Source organism: Chiloscyllium punctatum, chromosome 17, assembly GCF_047496795.1.
Source record: "Chiloscyllium punctatum isolate Juve2018m chromosome 17, sChiPun1.3, whole genome shotgun sequence".
NCBI lineage: Eukaryota > Metazoa > Chordata > Chondrichthyes > Orectolobiformes > Hemiscylliidae > Chiloscyllium > Chiloscyllium punctatum.
Genome location: NC_092755.1, coordinates 47,909,063 through 47,933,508, shown reverse-complemented (window position 1 = coordinate 47,933,508; position 24,446 = coordinate 47,909,063). Strand labels below are relative to the sequence as shown.

General features: G+C 45.8%; 1 protein-coding gene across 1 annotated transcript in view; it reads right to left on the bottom strand.

The window, feature by feature from the left end:
- sxph (saxiphilin) overlaps window positions 1-24,446 on the bottom strand; it is a 101,385-nt gene that overhangs the window by 35,620 nt on the left and 41,319 nt on the right. The window contains exons 7-9 of the mRNA XM_072587086.1: window positions 17,937-18,094; window positions 17,301-17,487; window positions 9,001-9,149 (exon numbers count right to left, since the gene is read on the bottom strand). Of these exons, the coding sequence (XP_072443187.1) occupies window positions 9,001-9,149; window positions 17,301-17,487; window positions 17,937-18,094 (494 nt within the window). The remainder of the gene's footprint in view (window positions 1-9,000; window positions 9,150-17,300; window positions 17,488-17,936; window positions 18,095-24,446) is intronic.

Below are 24,446 nucleotides of genomic sequence, written 5' to 3'. Positions count from 1 at the left end.
TCTATCTTATTGTTTTCGCATGACTATTTTCTTTTACATGTAAATGAATGGTAATATCTGTTATTCCATTTAGAAACTATGCATAAAGAACACATGGGCGCTATATTTTCCACCCAGAGGTCAACCATTCACTCCTAAAGGTGTTGATGATTATGGGATAAAATACTGTGGCTACTGCATCATTGTGGGGTACAGTTATGGACAGCACTGTCCGTTGTCAGGGTACAGTTATGGATAACTCTGTCCTTTGTTGGGGTACAGTTATGGAGAGCACTGTCCTTCGTTGGGGTACAGTTATTGGTACACTGTCCTTTCTTGGGGTACAGTTATGGATAATACTGTCCTTTGTTGGGGTACAGTTATGGACAGCACTGTCCATGGATGGGTACAGTTATTGGTAAACTGTCTTTTGTTGTGGTACAGTTATGGACAGCACTGTCCTTTGTTGGGGTACCGTTATTAATACACTGTCCTTTATTGGGGTACAGTTATTGGTACACTGTCCTTTATTGGGGTACAGTTATAGAAAACACTGTCCTTTGTTGGGGGACAGTTATGGACAGCACTGCCCGTTGTTGGGGTACAGTTATGGAGAGCACTGTCCTTTGTTGGGGTACAGTTATTGGTACACTGTCCTTTGTTGGGGTACAGTTATGGACAGCACAGTCCTTTGTTGGGGTACAGTTATGGACAGCACTGTCCTTTGTTGGGGTACAGTTATGGAGAGCACTGTCCTTTGTTGGTGTACAGTTATTGGTACACTGTCCTTGATGGGGTACAGTTATGGACAGCACTGTCCTTTGTTGGGGTACATTTATGGACAGCACAGTCCTTTGTTGGGGTACAGTTATTGGTACACTGTCCTTTGATGGGGTACAGTAATGGATAGCACTGTTGTTTGTTGGGGTACAGTTATTGGTACACTGTCCTTTGATGGGGTACAGTTATGGATAGCACTGTCCCTTGTTGGGGTACAGTTATTGGTACACTGTCCTTTGTTGGGGTACAGTTTTGGATAGCACTGTTGTTTGTTGGGGTACAGTTATTGGTACACTGTCCTTTGTTGAGGTACAGTTTTGGATAGCACTGTTGTTTGCTGGGGTACGGTTATTGGTAAAAACAATGACTGCAGATGCTGAAAACCAAATACTGGATTAGTGGTGCTGGAAGAGCACAGCAGTTCAGGCAGCATCCAACGAGCAGCGAAATCGACGTTTCGGGCAAAAGCCCTTCATCAGGAATAAAGGCAGTGAGCCTGAAGCATGGAGAGATAAGCTAGAGGAGGGTGGGGGTGGGGAGAGTTATTGGTACACTGTCCTTTGTTGGGGTGCAGTTATGGAGAGCACTGTCCTTTGTTTGGGTACAGTTATCGATAACACTGTCCTTTGTTAGGGTACAGTTATTGGTACATTGACCATTGTAGGGGTAGAGTTATGGATAACACAGTCCTTTGTTGGGGTACAGTTATTGGTACACTGTCCTTTGTTGGGGTACAGTTATCGATAACACCGTCCTTTGTTGGGGCACAGTTATGGACAGCACTGTCCTTTGTTGGGATACAGTTATGGATAACACTGTCCTTTGTTGGGATACAGTTGTGGAGAGCACTGTCCTTTGTTGGGGTACAGTTATGGACAACACTGTCCTTTGTTGGTGTACAGTTATGGAGAGCACTGTCCTTTGTTGGGGTACAGTTATGGACAGCAGTGTCTTTTGTTGGGGTACAGTTATGGACAGCAGTGTCTTTTGTTGGGGTACAGTTATGGATAACACTGTCCTTTGTTGGGGTACAGTTATGGACAACACTGTCCTTTGTTGGGGTACAGTTATGGACAGCAGTGTCTTTTGTTGGGGTACAGTTATGGATAACACCATCCTTTGTTGTGGACAGCACTGTGCTTTATTGGGGTACAGTTATTGGTACACTGTCCTTTGTTGGGGTACAGTTATGGAGAGCCCTGTCCTTTATTGGGGTACAGTTATGGATAACACTGTCCTTTGTTGAGGTACAGTTATGGGCAACACTGTCCTTTGTTGAGGTACAGTTATGGACAGCACTGTCCTTTGTTAGGGTACAGTTATGGACAACACTGTCCTTTGTTGAGGTACAGTTATGGGCAACACTGTCCTTTGTTGAGGTACAGTTATGGATAGCACTGTCGTTCTTTGGGGCACAGTTATTGGTACACTGTCCTTTGTTGGGGTACAGTTATGGACAGCACTGTCCTTTGTTAGGGTACAGTTATGGACAACACTGTCCTTTGTTGAGGTACAGTTATGGGCAACACTGTCCTTTGTTGAGGTACAGTTATGGATAGCACTGTCGTTCTTTGGGGCACAGTTATTGGTACACTGTCCTTTGTTAGGGTACAGTTATTGGTACATTGACCATTGTAGGGGTAGAGTTATGGATAACACAGTCCTTTGTTGGGGTACAGTTATGGATAGTACTGTTATTTGTGTGGTACAGTTATGAAAAACAATGTCCTTTGCTGGGGTACAGTTATTGTTACACTGTCCATTGTTGCGGTACAGTTATGGATAACACTGTCCTTTGTTGGGTCACAGTTATGGACAGCACTGTCTTTTGTTGGGCTACAGTTATTGTTACACTATCCCTTATGGGGTACAGTTATGGATAGCGCTGTCCTTTGTTGGGATACAGTTATGGACAGCACTGTCGTTCTTTGGGGTACAGTTATTGGTACACTGTCCTTTGTTGGGGTACAGTTATGGAGAGCCCTGTCCTTATTGGGGTACAGTTATGGATAACACTGTCCTTTGTTGAGGTACAGTTATGGACAACGCTGTCCTTTGTTGAGGTACAGTTATGGACAGCACTGTCGTTCTTTGGGGTACAGTTATTGGTACACTGTCTTTTGTTGGGATACAGTTATGGACAGCACTGTCCTTTGTTGGGGTACAGTTATTGGTACATTGACCATTGTAGGGGTAGAGTTATGGATAACACAGTCCTTTGTTGGGGTACAGTTATGGATAGTACTGTTATTTGTGTGGTACAGTTATGGAAAACAATGTCCTTTGTTGGGTCACAGTTATGGACAGCACTGTGCTTTATTGGGGTACAGTTATTGGTACACTGTCCTTTGTTGGGGTACAGTTATGGAGAGCCCTGTCCTTTATTGGGGTACAGTTATGGATAACACTGTCCTTTGTTGAGGTACAGTTATGGATAGTACTGTTATTTGTGTGGTACAGTTATGGAAAACAATGTCCTTTGCTGGGGTACAGTTATTGGTACACTGTCCATTGTTGCGGTACAGTTATCGATAACACCATCCTTTGTTGGAGTACAGTTATGGACAACACTGTCCTTTGTTGAGGTACAGTTATGGACAACCCTGTCCTTTGTTGAGGTACAGTTATGGGCAACACTGTCCTTTGTTGAGGTACAGTTATGGATAGCACTGTCGTTCTTTGGGGCACAGTTATTGGTACACTGTCCTTTGTTGGGATACAGTTATGGACAGCACTGTCCTTTGTTAGGGTACAGTTATTGGTACATTGACCATTGTAGGGGTAGAGTTATGGATAACACAGTCCTTTGTTGGGGTACAGTTATGGATAGTACTGTTATTTGTGTGGTACAGTTATGGAAAACAATGTCCTTTGCTGGGGTACAGTTATTGGTACACCGTCCATTGTTGCGGTACAGTTATGTATAACACTGTCCTTTGTTAGGTCACAGTTATGGACAGCACTGTCTTTTGTTGGGCTACAGTTATTGTTACACTATCCTTTATGGGGTACAGTTATGGATAGCGCTGTCCTTTGTTGGGGTACAGTTATGGACAACACTGTTCTTTGTTGGGATACAGTTATGGAGAGCACTGTCCTTTGTTGGGGTACAGTTATTGGTACACTGTCCTTTGTTGGGGGACAGTTATGGACAGCACTGTCGTTCTTTGGGGTACAGTTATTGGTACACTGTCCTTTGTTGGGATACAGTTATCGTTAACACCATCCTTTGTTGGGGTACAGTTATCGATAACACCATCCTTTGTTGGGTCACAGTTATGGACAGCACTGTGCTTTATTGGGGTACAGTTATTGGTACACTGTCCTTTGTTGGGGTACAGTTATGGAGAGCCCTGTCCTTTATTGGGGTACAGTTATGGATAACACTGTCCTTTGTTGAGGTACAGTTATGGACAACACTGTCTTCTGTTGAGGTACAGTTATGGACAGCACTGTCGTTCTTTGGGGTACAGTTATTGGTACACTGTCCTTTGTTGGGATACAGTTATCGATAACACCATCCTTTGTTGGGGTGCAGTTATGGACAGCACTGTCCTTTGTTGGGGTACAGTTATTGGTACATTGACCATTGTAGGGGTAGAGTTATGGATAACACAGTCCTTTGTTGGGGTACAGTTATGGATAACACTGTTATTTGTGTGGTACAGTTATGGAAAACAATGTCCTTTGCTGGGGTACAGTTATTGGTACACTGTCCATTGTTGCGGTACAGTTATCGATAACACCATCCTTTGTTGGAGTACAGTTATGGACAACACTGTCCTTTGTTGAGGTACAGTTATGGACAACCCTGTCCTTTGTTGAGGTACAGTTATGGGCAACACTGTCCCTTGTTGAGGTACAGTTATGGGCAACACTGTCCTTTGTTGAGGTACAGTTATGGATAGCACTGTCGTTCTTTGGGGCACAGTTATTGGTACACTGTCCTTTGTTGGGATACAGTTATGGACAGCACTGTCCTTTGTTAGGGTACAGTTATTGGTACATTGACCATTGTAGGGGTAGAGTTATGAATAACACAGTCCTTTGTTGGGGTACAGTTATGGATAGTACTGTTATTTGTGTGGTACAGTTATGGAAAACAATGTCCTTTGCTGGGGTACAGTTATTGGTACACTGTCCATTGTTGCGGTACAGTTATGTATAACACTGTCCTTTGTTGGGTCACAGTTATGGACAGCACTGTCTTTTGTTGGGCTACAGTTATTGTTACACTATCCTTTATGGGGTACAGTTATGGATAGCGCTGTCCTTTGTTGGGGTACAGTTATGGACAACACTGTTCTTTGTTGGGATACAGTTATGGAGAGCACTGTCCTTTGTTGGGGTACAGTTATTGGTACACTGTCCTTTGTTGGGGGACAGTTATGGACAGCACTGTCGTTCTTTGGGGTACAGTTATTGGTACACTGTCCTTTGTTGGGATACAGTTATCGTTAACACCATCCTTTGTTGGGGTACAGTTATCAATAACACCATCCTTTGTTGGGTCACAGTTATGGACAGCACAGTGCTTTATTGGGGTACAGTTATTGGTACACTGTCCTTTGTTGGGGTACAGTTATGGAGAGCCCTGTCCTTTATTGGGGTACAGTTATGGATAACACTGTCCTTTGTTGAGGTACAGTTATGGACAACACTGTCCTTTGTTGAGGTACAGTTATGGACAGCACTGTCGTTCTTTGGGGTACAGTTATTGGTACACTGTCCTTTGTTGGGATACAGTTATCGATAACACCATCCTTTGTTGGGGTGCAGTTATGGACAGCACTGTCCTTTGTTGGGGTACAGTTATTGGTACATTGACCATTGTAGGGGTAGAGTTATGGATAACACAGTCCTTTGTTGGGGTACAGTTATGGATAGTACTGTTATTTGTGTGGTACAGTTATGGAAAACAATGTCCTTTGCTGGGGTACAGTTATTGGTACACTGTCCATTGTTGCGGTACAGTTATCGATAACACCATCCTTTGTTGGAGTACAGTTATGGACAACACTGTCCTTTGTTGAGGTACAGTTATGGATAGCACTGTCGTTCTTTGGGGCACAGTTATTGGTACACTGTCCTTTGTTGGGATACAGTTATGGACAGCACTGTCCTTTGTTAGGGTACAGTTATTGGTACATTGACCATTGTAGGGGTAGAGTTATGGATAACACAGTCCTTTGTTGGGGTACAGTTATGGATAGTACTGTTATTTGTGTGGTACAGTTATGGAAAACAATGTCCTTTGCTGGGGTACAGTTATTGGTACACTGTCCATTGTTGCGGTACAGTTATGTATAACACTGTCCTTTGTTGGGTCACAGTTATGGACAGCACTGTCTTTTGTTGGGCTACAGTTATTGTTACACTATCCTTTATGGGGTACAGTTATGGATAGCGCTGTCCTTTGTTGGGGTACAGTTATGGACAACACTGTTCTTTGTTGGGATACAGTTATTGGTACACTGTCCTTTTTTGGGGGACAGTTATGGACAGCACTGTCCTTTGTTGGGGTACAGTTATGGATAACACTGTCCTTTGTTGGGGTCCAGTTATCGATAACCCTGTCCTTTGTTGGGCTACAGTTATGGAGAGCCCTGTCCTTTGTTGAGGTAGTTATTGGTACACTCTCCTTTGCTGGAATCCTCCCACTTCCTCCAGACCAAAGGGGTAGCCATGGGCACACGTATGGGCCCCAGCTATGCCTGTCTCTTTGTTGGCTACGTAGAGCAGTTGATCTTCCGTAATTACACCGGCACCACTCCCCACCTCTTCCTCCACTACATTGATGACTGCATTGGCGCCACCTCGTGCTCCCGCAAGGAGGTTGAGCAATTCATCAACTTCACCAACACATTCCACTCTGACCTTAAATTTACCTGGACCATCTCTGACTCCTCTCTCCCCTTCCTGGACCTCTCCATCTCCATTAATGACGACCGACTTGACACTGACATTTTTTACAAACCCACCGACTCCCACAGCTACCTGGATTTCACCTCTTCCCACCCTACCTCTTGCAAAAATGCCATCCCATATTCCCAATTCCTCCGCCTCCGCCGGATCTGCTCCCAGGAGGACCAGTTCCACCACAGAACACACCAGATGGCCTCCTTCTTTAGAGACCGCAATTTCCCTTCCCACGTGGTTAAAGATGCCCTCCAACGCATCTCATCTACATCCCGCACCTCCGCCCTCAGACCCCACCCCTCCAACCGTAACAAGGACTTAACGCCCCTGGTGCTCACATTCAACCTTACCAACCTTCGCATAAACCAAATCATCCGCCGACATTTCTGCCACCTCCAAACAGACCCCACCACCAGGGATATATTTCCCTCCCCACCCCTTTCCACCTTCCGCAAAGACCGTTCCCTCCGTGACTACCTGGTCAGGTCCACACCCCCCTACGACCCACCCTCCCATTCTGGCACTTTCCCCTGCCACCGCAGGAACTGTAAAACCTGCGCCCACACCTCCTCCCTCACCTCTATCCAAGGCCCTAAAGGAGCCTTCCACATCCATCAAAGTTTTACTTGCACATCCACTAATATCATTTATTGTATCCGTTGCTCCCAATGCGGTCTCCTCTACATTGGGGAGACTGGGCGCCTCCTAGCAGAGCGCTTTAGGGAACATCTCCGAGACACCCGCACCAATCAACCGCACCGCCCCATGGCCCAATATTTCAACTCCCCCTCCCACTCTGCCGAGGACATGGAGGTCCTGGGCCTCCTTCACCGCCGCTCCCTCACCACCTGACGCCTGGAGGAAGAACGCCTCATCTTCCACCTCGGAACACTTCAACCCCAGGGCATCAATGTGGACTTCAACAGTTTCCTCATTTCCCCTTCCCCCACCTCACCCTAGTTACAAACTTCCAGCTCAGCACTGTCCCCATGACTTGTCCAGACTTCTCCGACCTGCCTATCTCCCTTTCCACCTATCCACTCCACCCTCTCCTCCTTGACCTATCACCTTCATCCCCTCCCCCACTCACCCATTGTACTCTATGCTACTTTCTCCCCACCCCCACCCTCCTCTAGCTTATCTCTCCACGCTTCAGGCTCACTGCCTTTATTCCTGATGAAGGGCTTTTGCCCGAAACATCGATTTCGAAGCTCCTTGGATGCTGCCTGAACTGCTGTGTTCTTCCAGCACCACTAATCCAGAATCTGGTTTCCAGCATCTGCAGTCATTGTTTTTACCTCGTACAGTTATTGGTACCTTGTCTTTTGTTGGGGTACAGTTATGGATGGTAACGTCCTTTGTCAGCTATGGACACACTGTTCTTTGTTCAGGGTATAAGTATGGATGGTAAAGTCCTTTGTTGGGATAGAGTAATGCAGGTGCTGTAATATGTTGATGTATGGTTGGATAAGAAGCATCTTGTCTTGGGGTATATTTATATCGGTCTTGTAATACTTGGGGTTTGGTTATGTGGTGCTGACCAATGTTATTGCTTGGTTATGTTGGAATTATCTCATGCATGATAACAAATGCCCAAATCTACATCTCCTAATCTCTCCAACCCCTCCAACACTGTTGCATTGTCAGAATGCTCATCTCTTATCCAATCATGGACAGGCTACCAATACCTTCAGACAACCATTTTGTTTGGTGTCCACGGGTGGAATCTTCTGCTCATTCAGGAGCTGAGCTTGGAGGCAAGAAGGACATTTTGTTAGGGAGCTGGTGGTGGTGCATGTACCCAAAGCACCAACAACTCCAGCACACCCATCATTCCTAACCTTCATTTATCACATTGATTCTCCAACGCCTTCGGAGCTAAAATGCTCATCCTCAGGGTTAAAGCTTTCCTTGTTATCGCTGATCACAATCTCATTCCCTCAGCTCTTGAACTCCACATTAGTCTGTGCATCTTCCACTTTTATTATCTCACCATTTGACCACAGTCCCACAGGACCATAGGGTGCTCTGTTCATTAGAGAGAGGACTAGTGGTCAGCTTGATTCATTGGGAAATGGGGACTTCAGCTGATACAGGCACCAAATGGATGCTCTTGGTGCTACATATTGTCAAATGTTGGGGCTTTTGGAAGTGCCTCTTTAAGACTCTCTGCCCTTTTCTCCTCCTGTAAGACCCTCCTCAGACACTTCAACCATTGCTTTAGTCAATCCTTTTCATAGTTTATCCTTTAGCTTGGCGTCAATACCATATATTGCCACTTTTGCAAGAATGTTTCATTTAAAATGCATTGAAATTGTGCACCTTTATCATTTCTATGCAGTCACTCATGGATGTCGCTCTGATGCAGACTAATGGGTTGGATTTTGTGTTGAGGGCCCATTCTTCGCACTTGCTTTGTTCGGCTGCACTAATGCAGCACCACCGCACAATGCTGTTCTCCAACGAGCTCCCTGGCAAACAGCAAGATACAACAAGATTACATTTGGAAAATGTACACCATTTTATTTCACAACATCACCCCAGTTCCCTCCCTGCATTGCACTCCTTCCCCCAACAATCTCCTCTCCTGACGAACAGTGTCAATTCTTGTTAGATGGATTCTGAAAGGTTTCAACATGTGAACTCGAGGGGTTGGTTAGCTCAGTTGGCTTGCAATGCAGAGTAGCACCAACAGCATCCATTCGGTGCCTGTATCAGCTGAAGTCCCCATTTCCCAATGAATTAAGCTGACCACTAGTTCTCTCTCTAATGAACATAGCACCCTATGGCCCTGTGGGACTGTGGTAACTTTACCTTTATCACATGAACCCCCACCTCCATCAGCTCTGGCCCCAGTGCTAGCTGTTGGTCAGCCAGTATACCTCAGCTGGTGCAGGAGGCCTCAGCAAATCCAAGGCCAGCCTTGAGCTTCTTCCTTGTAATGGGCTCCTTCCTTTCATCACTTCCCTGCCCCCATGGGGGCTAAATTGACTAAGCAAGTCCTCTCTCTGGGTTTGCCAAACTCTTACCTAACCCACCAGCCCAACCCAACCACCCTGTGGCTGAACACTTTATCTCCCCCTCCCACTCCGCCAAGAACATGCAGGTCCTTGGCCTCCTCCATCGCCAGACCATGGCAACACAGCGCCTGGAGGAAGAGCGCCTCATCTTCCGTCTAGGAACCCTCCAACCACAAGGGATGAATGCAGATTTCTCCAGTTTCCTCATTCAACCCCCCCCCCTCCCCACCTTGTCTCAGTCCCAGCCCTCAGACTCAGCACCGCCTTTTTGACCTGCAATCTTCTTCCCGACTTCTCCACCCTCCCACCCCCTCTCCGGCCTATCACCCTCACCTTAACCTCCTTCCAGCTATCGCATTCCCAACGCCCCTCCCCCAAGTCCCTCCTCCCTACCTTTTATCTTAGCCTGTTTGGCACACCCTCCTCATTCCTGAAGATGGGCTGATGCCTGAAACGTCGATTCTCCTGCTCCTTGGATGCTGCCTGACCGGCTGCGCTTTTCCACATTTTTCAGCTCCTACCTAGGACCAACTAACCTTCCACCCAAACTAGGGTTCTTCCAAAGCTCCACGGCCACAACAACTTAATTCCATTGATAAGAAATCAAAGGAACTGTGAGAAATCCACTCATTCTCTCCTATTACTTTCAATGTTTGATACACTCCTTAATACACTCCAGGGGTACCTGTTATGAATATGTGTGTTTGGGATTAAGGGGAGTATAATAATAGATAAACCCAAAAGGCATCCTAGGTGATGTCAGTGACCTAGACCAAATATTTTCTCAATTTCAAGTTAGCCAAAGGAACCTGTCACAATGTTACCAGATAGTGAGATTTTGTTGATGAACCGCTGCTTATAGCCGACAGAAATTCAACCACCCAGTCCAGGAACCATTGCATTTAACATTTGTGATGATGCTGCTCCGTTAACAAGGCTATGTTGTCTACATTTTTTTTCAGAGAGGTTGTAAAGTCAGAGGCTCCGATATGTCTGGGTTTATCTACTTGCAGGAGAAAGTGAGGACTGCAGATGCTGGAGATCAGAGCTGAAAATGTGTTGCTGGAAAAGCGCAGCAGGTCAGGCAGCATCCAAGGGGCAGGAGAATCGACGTTTCGGGCATCAGCCCTTCTTCAGGAATGAGGAAAGTGTGTCCAGCAGGCTAAGATAAAAGGTAGGGAGGAGGGACTTGGGGGAGGGGCATTGGGAATGCGATAGGTGGAGGGAGGTCAAGGTGAGGGTGATAGGCCGGAGTGGGGTGGGGGCGGAGAGGTCAGGAAGAAGATTGCAGGTTAGGAAGGCGGTGCTGAGTTCGAGGGATTTGACTGAGACAAGGTGGGAGGAGGGGAAATGAGGAAACTGGAGAGGTCTGAGTTCATCCCTTGTGGTTGGAGGGTTCCCAGGCAGAAGATGAGGCGCTCTTCCTCCAACCGTCGTGTTGCCATGGTCTGGCGATGGAGGAGTCCAAGGACCTGCATGTCCTTGGTGGAGTGGGAGGGGGAGTTGAAGTGTTGGGCTACGGGCTGGTTGGGTTGGTTGGTCTGGGTGTCTACTTGCAACTGCTTTTACGTCTTTCTTTTACAAACCCTTGTACAATGAAAGGGGAATGGCTGGTTCTCCCAGTTCAGGATTTAGTTTGGTTTGGTTTTAGCAAGCTGTTTTTGTTTGCAGCTGCTGTTCAGGTTTTAGCTGGGAATCCAACTGACCCTCCCTCTCTCGAACATCTCTCCTGTAAGAACCTGTGCTTGATTTTACCTTTTATTTTGCCGAGGGGGTGTTTATGGGGATTTGCAAGTATTTGGAGCAGTAATCATGAAGTTTGCGATAGAGTCGACTGGGTTTTCAAATTATTGAGGAGTTGGGCCAACTGCATCCCTCCTGGAATATCCACTTTACACCTGCTTAAAACAACGAGCAAAGTTCGGGTCTGGGCTACCTTCTTGAAATGTTTTGAGGGGGGGGGGGGGTGGTCTGGCGTGATCCATAACACATTAAAGTTATGCAACAGGTAACTCTCCAACATAAGGATTGTCAAATGTTAGAAAATCTGTATGTACTTCACAAGTAATCATGTTCCATTCTCAGTAGAAAGGAATGTATTAATCACATTCTCATTCCAAAGGTTGAAGTTGTTCAGCAGCAAAAGGTAAAGGAAAAGTTGGCAATATTTTTTTTTGGGGCTTTATAAATGTTTGACGGAACCAAATAAAAAGGCACAATCCCCACATGTTGGAATAAAAACAGCTTTCATTCAGTAAACGAAATGGAATTATGTCACTGTTAAGGTTTGGCCAAAATGTTTTCCACTACAATCAAACTGAAAGAACCTACATTCCAAGTGACAACAATGATCAAAAGGAAATGCAGCCGCAGCCACATCACACAAGAGGATGTAGAGTGAGAGATCATGGAAGGGACTGCAACTGAATGGAGATAGATTTCCACACCGCAAGGCTGTACATTAGGGGCTCATGTGAATAGGGATAAGATCAACAATGCTCAACCTCCACATCTTCCAAAGAAGCATCTCCATGGACAATGAATATGTCCACCAACACCACATCAAGCAAGGATGAATCTGCAGGGAACCCAATTGAGGGAATCATCAAGGGCGGGTTTACTAACAATTCAATCGCTGAGGGGCAAGAGATGAAACCAAAATGTTGAAGAGACTGTGTTAATAAGTCAACCTATTTCAGCACAGATCTACAGGTGGGAAAAGAACACCGACCACTGACACAAATTGAAGGTGGGTGCATGCAACTCCACAGGAGACCCCGCCCCCCCCCAAAAACGTGGTGAACAATGTGTAAATATTCAAGATACCGCAAAGGGAAAAATACCACCTGCTCTAGCAGGGACCACACTGACAGCTTTAAAGAATAAACAGACACTACCAAAGACCTCTGCAAAACACCCTCCATTTCAGACCTCAGACTGTCAGGAAGACTAGTGAAAGTTAATTAAATTCTACCCAACAAACTCGCATTCTTCCGACTCCAAAGATAAGACTTGGCAGAGAATTGGGGAACGTGCTGGGTAGCTTAATTTGTAAAGTCGAAAACCTGCTGGGGAAATGTTGTCGTGATAAATGTCAGCATATTAACAATATGTATAACATGTATAACAATAATAGCATGAGGTAAAAAGACTGGCTGGGACATGTTGTTATACTGGTCAGACCACATTAATAAGGAGGTAGTTTAGTAGCATGGGTAGAGGATTGGCTAATTAATAGGACACAGAGAGTGGGGATAAAGGTGCACTTTCAGGATGGCAACCTGTAACTAATGATGTGCCACAGACATCAGTTCCAGGGCCACATTCATTCGCAAGTAATAAAGATGACACAGAGAGTAAGCAGAGGGATATATAGACAGGTTAAGTCAGTGAGCAAAACTTTGACCGATTGAATATAGTGTGGGGAAATGTGTGGTTATGCATTTTGGCAGGAAGACTAGAATAGCTGAATATTATTTATATGAAGAAGGACTGCAGAAAGCTACAGGACAGAGGGAATCCTCATTCACGAATCACAAGAAGCTAGTATCCAAGTTCAGCACGTTACAGGGAAAGCAAATGGAACATTGGTCCTTATTTCAAGGACAGTGGAATGTAAAAATGAAGAGGTTTGCTAAAACTATACAAGGCACTAGCCAGACCCCAGCTGAATGCTGTGAATGGTTTTGGGTCTCTTATCTAAGGAAACACATATTGACATTGGAGACAATCCAAAGCAGGTTCAAGAGGTTGTTCACAGGTATGGAGGAAATGTGTTATGAGGAGAGTTTGAGTAAGTCAGTTTGGAATATGGAAGAATTAGAGGTGACCTTATTTAAACAGACATGATTCTTAAGGCTCTTGACAGGGTAAATGTGGAAAAGGTGTTTCCTCTTGTAGGAAGGCCTAATCTCAGAATAAAGGGTCACCCATTTAAGACAAAGCTGAGGAGGAATTTCTTCTGTCATTGGGTAGTGAATCTGCAGACTTCTTTACCAGACGCCTGTCAAGACTAACTCATGAAGCATATTCAAGGCTGACCTAGATATATTCCATTCCCCTTGAAATAAGGACTAATGTTCCATTTGTTTTCCCTGTAATGTGCTGAACTTGGATACTCTTTTTTTGTGATTCATGAATGAGGATCAGCAAGGGAATTGAAGGCAGTGGAAAATGGATTATCAGATCAGCCATGATCTCATTGAATGGCAGAGCAGACTCAATGGGCTGAATGGCCTCCTTCTGTTTTTATGTCCCATGGTCTGAAAGGGTTAATACTCGATTACGTGAATTAAACATCACCCATTGTGATAATGCCACAGTCACTTGTGTTGAGTGAAGGAGCTGGTGGGAGACAGACCAGAGGACCCAACAGTCTCTGGGATAATATGGGTCACATTCATGTAACCTCGAAATAGTTGCAACAATGCAATAAATTTCATCTTGTTGATGTGGAGATGCCAGTATTACACGGGACTGGACAAAGTCAGAAGTCACATGACGCCAGGTGACATCAGCTGAGGAAAGAGCTGCACTCCGAAAGCTTGTGATTTGAAAGGAACCTGTTGGACTATAACCTGGTGTCATGTGACTTCTGACTTCATATTGTTCACGCAACAAGACTCTTTTAATTACACCAGAAAGGGTGGCCATTCTCAGTCATGCTATACTAATTTGGGCTAGAAGCAACCCCCACACCCAAAGCTGAGACCTCCCCTCCCATCTGGGAAGGAGGTTCCACCTTTACCAATTCGCCTCAGCACACCAGCGACAGGAGCAAGAAAGGATGGAAGGGGAGTTGGCCATTTGGGTTTGAGAGGCTGGAGAGACAGAGATAAAAGCAGTTAGCAATAACATTGGGTATGGGGGGGGTGTAACCTCCTCTGGGACGCCAGCGCATGCAGTTTAAGTTGCTGGGCTATCCCACCCACTCTGGGTTTCACCCGGCCATGAGTAAAATGGCGACAGGAGTATGATGAGGCCCTTGAGTGACTTCAATAGGTTCAAGAGCAGGCGGGTTACCTGATGCCTCAACTACCCTAAGTAAAGTGGGAGGCAGCTTCGGGGTTAGTGCATGGGCAGTGAGCATTCAGTGGGAGCCCAGCATGTGCACAATTCTTGGAGGGCAGCCGGAAAATATAAACAATTCATTCGGATATTTTCGGAAAGCACCACCAAATGCAAATTGGGCAACTGTTACTGAGTGGTCATCGCTTTATTGGCATAACTTTAAAAGGTTTTATTTATGATGGAAAAATGCTGGATGACATGAGAGATTGCAAACATGAGTAAGAGGATTGATGTTAGTTAATGTTTTTTTTTCCCCAATCGATTATTGCTTACTTCATCATGACCAGAGGAATTAGTTGTCTCAAGTGAAATACCAACTTTCACTTGGTGAATAAAAGTTAAAGTCAGGAATAAACAATGGTTAAAATCTTTGATATGCTGGAAACATGAACACATTCAATATTTAGGAAATAATCTATAGAACTTTGAATATACACGGTTAGGCCTCAACTTCTTGTACTTTACCAATCTATGTGTATCAAAGTATTATTTGTTATTTGGCAACAAGGATTCCACCAGGATTCTATCACATTTACAACAGAGAATGGCCCAAAAGGGTTGACGATAATGGGGACCTTCAAATATATCACAATTCAAGTCCAATTCTCCCCATGACATGACCTCTTAGATTAGATTACTTACAGTGTGGAAACAGGCCCTTCGGCCCAACAAGTCCACACCGCCCCGCCGAAGCGTAACCCACCCATACATCTACCCCTTACCTAACACTACGGGCAATTTAGCATGGCCAATTCACCTGACCTGCACATCTTTGGACTGTGGGAGGAAACCGGAGCACCTGGAGGAAACCCACACAGACACAGGGAGAACGTGCAAACTCCACACAGTCAGTCACCTGAGGCGGGAATTGAACCCGGGTCTCTGGCGCTGCGAGGCAGGAGTGCTAACCACTGTGCCACCATGCCGCCCACGACCTCTTTTGTTAATAAGCAAGAGTTATGTGAGAAAAGACATTTTCGCAAAGTTAGGGTGTGGAATGCACTGCTTGGAAATGACGTGAAGGCAGGTTCAACTGAGGTCTTCATGAGGCCGCTGGACGGCTATCTGGAGAGGAATGGAAGAAAGGGAATGTACTGTCGCCAACTTTGCAAAAATGACACAAAAATAGGTAGGAAGGCACGTTGTGAGAGAGATGCAAACAGTTTACGTAAAGATATTGTTAAGTAAGGGAGCAAAAGGTTGGCACATGCAGTATAATGTGGGAAAGTGAGAAGCTATTCATTTTAGAAATTAAACCAACAATATTATTTAAATGGGAAAAAGTACTGCAGAAAGCTGCAACACAAAGAGACTTGAGATGGGAGTGGGCTTGTGCATTCAGCACAGAAAGCTGGCACACAGGGGCAGTAGATAGTCAGAACGGCTCATGGAATGACCACTGTCGTTTCAAAGCAGTTGAACTGCAAGGAGAGGGAGGTCTCACTGCAGGTTTGGTCCCCTTATTTAAGGAAAGATTTAATTGGAGGCAGCTCAGAGAAGGTTCACTGTGATGATCCCCAGTATGGAGGGATTGTCTTATAAGCAAAATGTGAGGTGATCTCACTGAAACATATCAGATTCTTCAGGGGCTCGACAGGGTCAACGCTGAGAGGATGTCTCCCGTCATGGGAGTATCTAGGACCAGAAGGTGTGGTCTCAGAATAAAGGGGCACCAGTTAAGACTGAGATGATGAGGAATTTCTTCTCTGAAAAGATTGAGCGCCTTCGGAACTCCTTGCCACAGAGAGCCGGGGAGGCAGAATCCTTTTGTATATTTAAGTGTGAGGGAGATAGATGATTGATCAGGAAGGGGATCAAGGGTTACAGGAAAGGGGCAGGAAAATGAACGTGAGGGATGCCACATCAGCCATGATCCCACTGAATGGCAGAGCAGGTTCGAGGGTCTGAATAGCCTACTCATGTACCCATTTCTTGTGCTCTTATGGTGGTCAGGGACATGGGGGAAATGGAGGAGATTGGCACTGGGTAATAGAACAAGTACAGGCACGATAGGCTTCTGCGCTGTAACAATGCTGTGACTCTACGGCCCCCTTCTATGTATGTGGAGCTTTAACCCATCAGTGTCCCACCGCAGTAGCTGGGAGAAACAAGACAAAATCCTGGCAGAACCAAGGCCTACGAAAAATCAAGCAACCAACGTAGCCTCTGCCTCTTGTCCCCCCAATGCTTGATGTGGATTGAAGGTTTGGGGTCTTGCCCCTCTGTTTAAGAAACGCGCTAAAAGGAGCTGAGAAATGATCAGATAAATTATTCTGGCTACATTAACCTCTTTCGGTAATGGGTCAGGCAACGTTCGGCCAAAACAAATTGCTGGAGAAACTCAGCAGGTTTGGCAGCATCTGAGGAGAAAAACAAAAAGAGTTAACGTTTCGAGTGCGGTGACTTTTCATCAAGACTCAGTCCAACCACAGATGCCGCGCAGACTGGCTGAGTTTCGCCAGAGGTTTCTCCTCTTGTTTCAGATCTTTGTTTAAAAATTGAACGTTCAGCCAATACGGATAGCAGGGTTACCTCCATGGCCCAGTCCTTTCAGCAGAGCGATGTAGTCTAACCCCAATACTTGGTTGATGTCAGTATCGTCTGCAAGAAGCAGCAACTTCTCAGTGGCATCTTGAAACATCAGGTTTCTTCCGTTGAAACCGGTGGAGCTGAATAACTGGAATCGTTGTGACTGCTTCCCATTTCTCCCAAAGAGATGCTGCAATAAACACCAGGTTGTTAGGCCTGAAAGCTTCCCCAACACTAACCATATCAGACCAATGACCTTAATTCTGGAAAAGGACTCTTTTCTCTGTCAGGTCTACTCTGACTGACCTCTTCCCATTAGCCAACATGTGAACTGTTAACTATCTTTTGCGTTTAAGAGCATTGTATCTTTCCTGAGGGTGAGTGTGAATGTTGGAGCACTTCAATTTTTCCCGGTTGAATGCGTGATTGAATATTCTTCTTTATTTTTAAACTCACAAAAGTTTGCTGCTGTTCCTTTAAATTGAACAGACGCCAAAGAGGACTTAGAAACACGGCTTTCCAAAACAGCCCAGCTGATCGCACATACGAAGGGATGGGAATTGGGGGATTCAGTTTATCTTCTTCTCCCCTGTCCACAGTACAGCCTAGTCTTTGTTACGTGACGGCAGATGAATATACCTGAGCAACAGCAAGAAATTTCCGTGCGATCTTCCTGTAGTTGTGTCTGGTCACAATGGCACTGCCAGGTCCCCGTCCAAGATGACAGTTTCTGAAGTCCTTGAGCTCAGCCTGGGTTCCATCAGGACAAAGCAGTTTGTACTTGGCTGTTTCTGATGCTGAAGTGAAGAAGCAGACAGTTGCTTGTTATAGACTTGGAAAACATTTCATAGGGCTGAGAGAGAGTACAACTTTAACACGAGATTCCTTTGTATTATCTCTAAGCGATTTCCTATTTCTCATTTACTGTCAGGTTTTCGTGGTCCATGCACTTGGGTAACTAGGTATATGTAACTTGAACCTCCCCTGAGTCCATGTGTGTGTGCAGGCATTGTGTCTGCTACTCTGGGCTTGAACCAATCACTCAATTTCGACTTTTACTTAGAGTCATACAGATGTACAGCACGAAAACTTACCCTTTTGTCCAACCCATCCATGCCAACCAGATATTTTTTTTTAGATTCCCTACACTGAGGAAACAGACCCTTCGGCCCAACCATTCCACACTGACCCTCCGAAGAGTAACCCACCCAGACCCATTTCCCTCTGACTAACTCACCTAACCTATGGGCAATTTAGCATGGCCAATTCACCTGAGCTGCACACCTTTGGACTGTGGGAGGAAACCAGAGCACCCGGAGGAAACCCACGCAGACACGGGGAGAATGTGCAAACTCCACACAGACAGTCACCTGAGGCTGGAATCGAACCTGGGAACCTGGTGCTGTGAGGCAGCAGTGCTAACCACTGAGCCACCGTGCCACCCCATGTAGTCCCATTTGCCAGCATTTGGCCCATATCCCTCTAAACCCTTCCTATTCATATACCCATCCAGATTCCTTTTAAATGTTAAAAATCACAGAACACCAGGTTATAGTCCAACAGGTTTATTTGGAAGCACTAGCTTTCGGGGCACTGCTCCTTCATCAGGTGGTTGTGGAGTAGGATCATAAGACAGAGAATTTATAGCAAAAGCTCACAGTGCCATACAACTGAAATGATATACTGAACAAACCAAGATTGCCGTGAAGTCTTTCATCTTTTAGAATGGGTTGCAGGTTTCAGTTCATTAATACATAAATCCCAGAATTATTTAAGTCACATTCTCGAGATAACTCTAGGTGTGATGGCATATAAGCCTGTGAGAGGGTGTGTGCGTGAGTGTGAGTGTCGGGGGTGTATGTGTGTGCGGATGAGAAAGGGTTGATGTAAGAGTGTGTGTGTGTGTGTGTGTGTGTGTTTAAAGTGCAGTGGGGTCACCTGTCATGTGACCTGAACCCAAGGTCCCGGTTGTGGCCCTCCCCATGGGTACCGAACTTGGCTATCAGCCTCTGCTCGGGGTTTTATGACTGCACTTCATCGGCTATAAAGATTTTGTGTTGTCCTGAGATGATAGAATAAAACTCCTACAGTTTGGAAACAGGCCACTTGACCCAACAAATCCACACTGACCCACTGAAGAGTAACATACCCAGACCCGTTCCCCTGTCCTATTATTCTACATTTACCCCTGACTAATGCACCTAACCTACACATCCCTGACCACTATGGACAATTTAGCATGGCCAGTTCACCTGACTTGGACATCTTTGGGCTCTGGGAGGAAGCCCACGCAGACATAGGGAGTATGTGCAAACTCCACACAGACAGTCGCCCGAGGATGGGATCGAACCCAGGTCCCTGGTGCTGTGGGGCAGCAGTGTTAACCACTGAGTCACCATGCCACCCTCAGCAAATGAAAGGTGATGAAGGTTTTCTTCTTTTTAGACTTATAAAAATGTGAGAGGTTACAATATGGTTAGCTTCAAAATGCCTCCTTTAACTTAAGGTAAATCAGAACATTGGTTGCATTAATAGTCTGCCTAGAGACAGACCCATGTGATCTGGTTGATTACTTCTATTTACAAGTGATGATGAAGCGTAGTTTCTTTCAGCTATTTTAGTTTAATAACCACCATTGGTGAAAGCAATTGCACTTATTAAAGCTTTGCAGCTCAGTCGCTCTTATTAAAGGGGCAGAACGGTGGCTCAGTGGTTAGCACTGCTGCCTCACGGGACCTGGGTTCGATTCCAGCCTGTCTGTGTGGAGTTTGCACATTCTCCCCGTGTCTGCGTGGGTTTCCTCCCACAATCCAAAGATGTGCAGGTTAGGCGAATTGGCCACGCTGAATTGACCACAGTGTTAGATGCATTAGTCAGGGGTAAATATAGGGGAGGGGAATGGGTCTGGGTGGGTTTCTCTTCAGAGGGTCGGTGTGGACTTGTTGGGCTGAAGGGCCTGTTTCCACACTGTAGGGAATCTAATTGGAACTCAGTCACTCTTAGTAAAGCACTGGAGCTATGATAGTCATTTCAAACACTCTATCCCCTGAAGGAAACATTCAGAATAAATGTTGAATGCTGCTTCACCATCTGCCCAGCCTCAGGACCAAGATGGATATTGAAGTAAAATTAAACATCACTGCCATTTGTGGGTGAAGAGCCTATCTTTTATAAAAATTGGTTTTGGACGTGGATGATGCCGTCAAGCTAATTCTATAAAGGATTTCAAAACAGGCCAATTAAGACTGATAGAAAGCAGAACTTCTTCACTCAGAAGCTTTGGAATTCTCTACACCAGAGAGCTATGGAAACTCAAAGTTTGGGAGAAGATTTGTAGCTCGGGTGCTCGTTGTTGTGGTTCTGTTGGCCGAGCTGGGAATTTGTGTTGCAGACGTTTCGTCCCCTGTCTAGGGGACATCCTCAGTGCTTGGGAGCCTCCTGTGAAGCGCTTCTGTGATCTTTCCTCCGGCATTTATAGTGGTTTGTATCTGCCGCTTCTGATTGTCAGTTCCAGCTGTCCGCTGCAGTGGCCGGTATATTGGGTCCAGGTCGATGTGCTTATTGATTGAATCTGTGGATGAGTGGACCTGGACCCAATATACCGGCCACTGCAGCGGACAGCTGGAACTGACAACCGGAAGCGGCAGAGACAAACCACTATAAATGCCGGAGGAAACAGCACAGAAGCGCTTCACAGGAGGCTCCCAAGCACTGAGGATGTCCCCTAGACAGGGGACGAAACGTCTGCAACACAAATTCCCAGCTCGGCAAACAGAACCAAAACAGCTATGGAAACTCAATCATTGAGCATTTTAAAGACAGGAATTGATAGGAGTCTGGAGACTAGTGACATTAAGGGTTACAGACACCAGGAGGGAAGGTCTCAGGCCATGGGACTGCTCTGACATTTGAGAGAGGTGACTGGTGGTGGTTTAACCTCAGGGTCAGCACGCCTCAGGTAGGAGGAGAGGTTCAGAAGGAGAGTCTTCCATCATAACGTCAGCTGGTGCGGGATTGCATCCCTCACAAACTAGCTGTCCAGCCAACTGAGCTAACCAAGGGTAGGTGATGGATTAGCATTGGACTGTAACTCCAGAGACCCAGATCATGTTCTGGGGACCTGGGTTCAAATCTTGCCATGGTCAAATTTGAATTCAATAAAAATCTAGAATTAAGAGTCTAACGATGACAATGAATCCCTTGTCAATTGTTGGAAACGCCCCTCTGGTTCATTAATGTCGTTCAGGAAGGAATTCTGCCATCCTTACCTGGTCTGGCTGACATGTGACGCCAGACCTACAGCAATGTGGTTGACACTGAACCGCCCTCTGGGCAATTTGGAATGGACAATCAATACTGGCCTAGCCAACAGCACCTACATCCTGTGAATGAAATAAATTCACCTCCAATGAGGGAAAGTAGCATTGAGGTAATGATTAGCCATGATCTAGAATGGTGGCACAAGCTTGATGGGCTGAATAGCCTAAATCTTCACCTTTGTTCTTCTCTCTACTTATCATAGGACATTCAGCCTCAGTCATATACAACGGGACAGGAATCAGACCAGCTAGTTGTCACCGATTCACTTCTCTGAAGGACATTATGATCTAGCTGGCTTTCCACCATCTTTATGGTGCTACCCCATAAATGATCAGCGAACTAACGTTTGCCAAGGTGGGATTTCAGCTCTCAATCTCAAGGCTCAATTTTTCATTGAGCCAGAACCAATGAAGCAAGTGCTTTTAATTTCAACAACAGAGTAGGAGCGGTCTCGTGGTGCAGTGGTAGTGTCCTTACATCTGAGCCAGGAGGCGTGGGTTTAAGGTGTGCCTGCTTAAGAAGTCACCTCTGAGCAGGTCAATTAGAAAATATCTATGCACCCAATCCTAATTATAAGCAGCAACAACTGGTCTAAACCTTTATTTTTAACATTGGCTGTAAAGATATGTGCCCACTGAGCACCCTGTTCTATATCACATCCATTGCTCTGATTTTCCTTCAGGGAACAGTGGGCTCTCTGTACCTCAGTCTACATTGGGTAGGGAGGTGAGAGACACAGGCCTCACTGCTGAAAATGAACATCCAGACCGACTTCCCTTTTATTTATCTGTGTCTCGCTCCACGGGGACTATCTGACCCGCTAATTCAGTGTTTCCAACGTTTTTGACACATTGACCAAACTCGTCACTGAGGATACGTAACAGAAAGAGAGGGGTTTGAAAGAGCCTCTTAAAGAAAGAGACTTGGATAGGATGGTGGTTCAATGGTTAGCACCACTGCCTCACAGCATCAGGGACCTGGGTTCAATTCCACCCTCAGGCAACTGCCTGTCTGAAGTTTGCACATTCTCTGCATGGGTTCCCTTCGGGTACTCTGGTTTCCTCCCACAGTCCAAAGACGTGCAGGTTAGTAGATTGGCCATTCTAAATTGTCCATAGTGTCCAGAGATGTTCAGTCTACGTGGGTTAACCGTGGGAAATATAGGTTTACAGGGATGGGGGGAGTGGGTCTGGGTGGGATGCTCTTAGGAGGATCAGTGTGAGCTTGATGGGCCAAATGGCCTGCTTCTACACTATAGAACCATAAAATTAGATGCAGGAGTAGGCCATTCAGCCCTTCGTGACTGCACCACCATTCAATACGATCATGGCCTTTCATGCAATCTCAGTATCCCATTCCGACCCTCTCCTCCCCATGCCCCTTGATCCCTTTAACTGCAAGGGCCATGCCCAGTTCCCTCTTGAGTATATCCAATGAACTGGCCTTAACAGCTTCCTGTGGGAGAGAATCCCACAGGTTCACAACTCTCTGAGGGAAGGAATTCTTCCCCATCTCGGTCTTGAATGGCTTACCCCTTATTCTCAGACTGTGACCCCTAGTTCTGGACTTCCCCAACATTGGGAGCATTCTTCCCATATCCAGCCTGTCCAGTCCCATCAGGAGTTTATATGTTTCTGTGAGATTCCCTCATTCGTCTAACTCCCAGCCAGTAAAAGCTCAGTCGATCCACTCTTTCCTCATAGGCCCGTCCTGCCATCCCGGGGATCAGTCTGGTGACCCGTCACTGGGCTCCCTCAATCGCAATGCCCTTCCTCAGACGAGGAGGCCAAAACTGCACACAGTACACACAGGGTGTGGCCTCACCAAGGCCCTGTATAACTGCAGCAAGACATCCTTACTCCGATACTCGAATCCTCTCACTATGAAGGCCAGCAGGACATTAGCTTTCCTCACTGCCTGCTGCACCGGTGTGCCAACCTTCAGTGACTGTTCCACCACGACACCCAGGTCTCACTGCACCTCACCTTCTCTTAAACTGTCAACATTCAGATCATAATCTGCCTTCCTGTTTTTGTGACCGAAATGGATAACCTCACATTTATCCACATGATTTTGCATTTGCCAAGTATTTACCCACTCAGCCAGACTGTCCAAGTCACCCTGCAGCCTATGACCATTCTCACAGCGCACACTGCCACCCAGCTTAATCTTGGCTGCAAATGGCATTCAATTCGTTTGTCCAGATCATTAATTAAATACAGTAGAACCTCGATTGTCTGACTTTCAGATTAACCAAACAAGATCTCAAGGTCCCTTAAAAACCGGCATTTAGACAACTCAGCCTTCAGTTACAGTTAAACGGCATTATGGAGTGCACTGCCAGATAACCAAGAAACGTTCAGATAACCCACACTCATAAATTACCGCTTGTCTCCAGTTATCCAAACGATCAATTATCCAAACAAAATACTCCTCGCCCATCTCGTTCGGATAATTGAGGTTCTATATATTGTGAACAGTTGGGGTCCCATCACTGAACCCAGCGGCACCCACTCAATACTGCCTGCCACTCTGAAAAGGACCCGTTTATTCCAACTCCCTGCTTCCTGTCTATCTATGGCAATACAAAGTTAAAATCACACAACACCAGGTTATAGTCCAACAGGTTTAATTGGAAACACACTACCTTTCGGAGCGACGCTCCTTCAACAGGTGATTGTTACTTTCGTCACTCCGAAAGCTAGTGTGCTTCCAATTAAACCTGTTGGACTATAACCTGGTGTTGTGTGATTTTTAACTTTGTACTCCCCAGTCCAACACCGGCATCTCCGAATTATGTCAATACATTACCTCTGATGCCATGAGCTT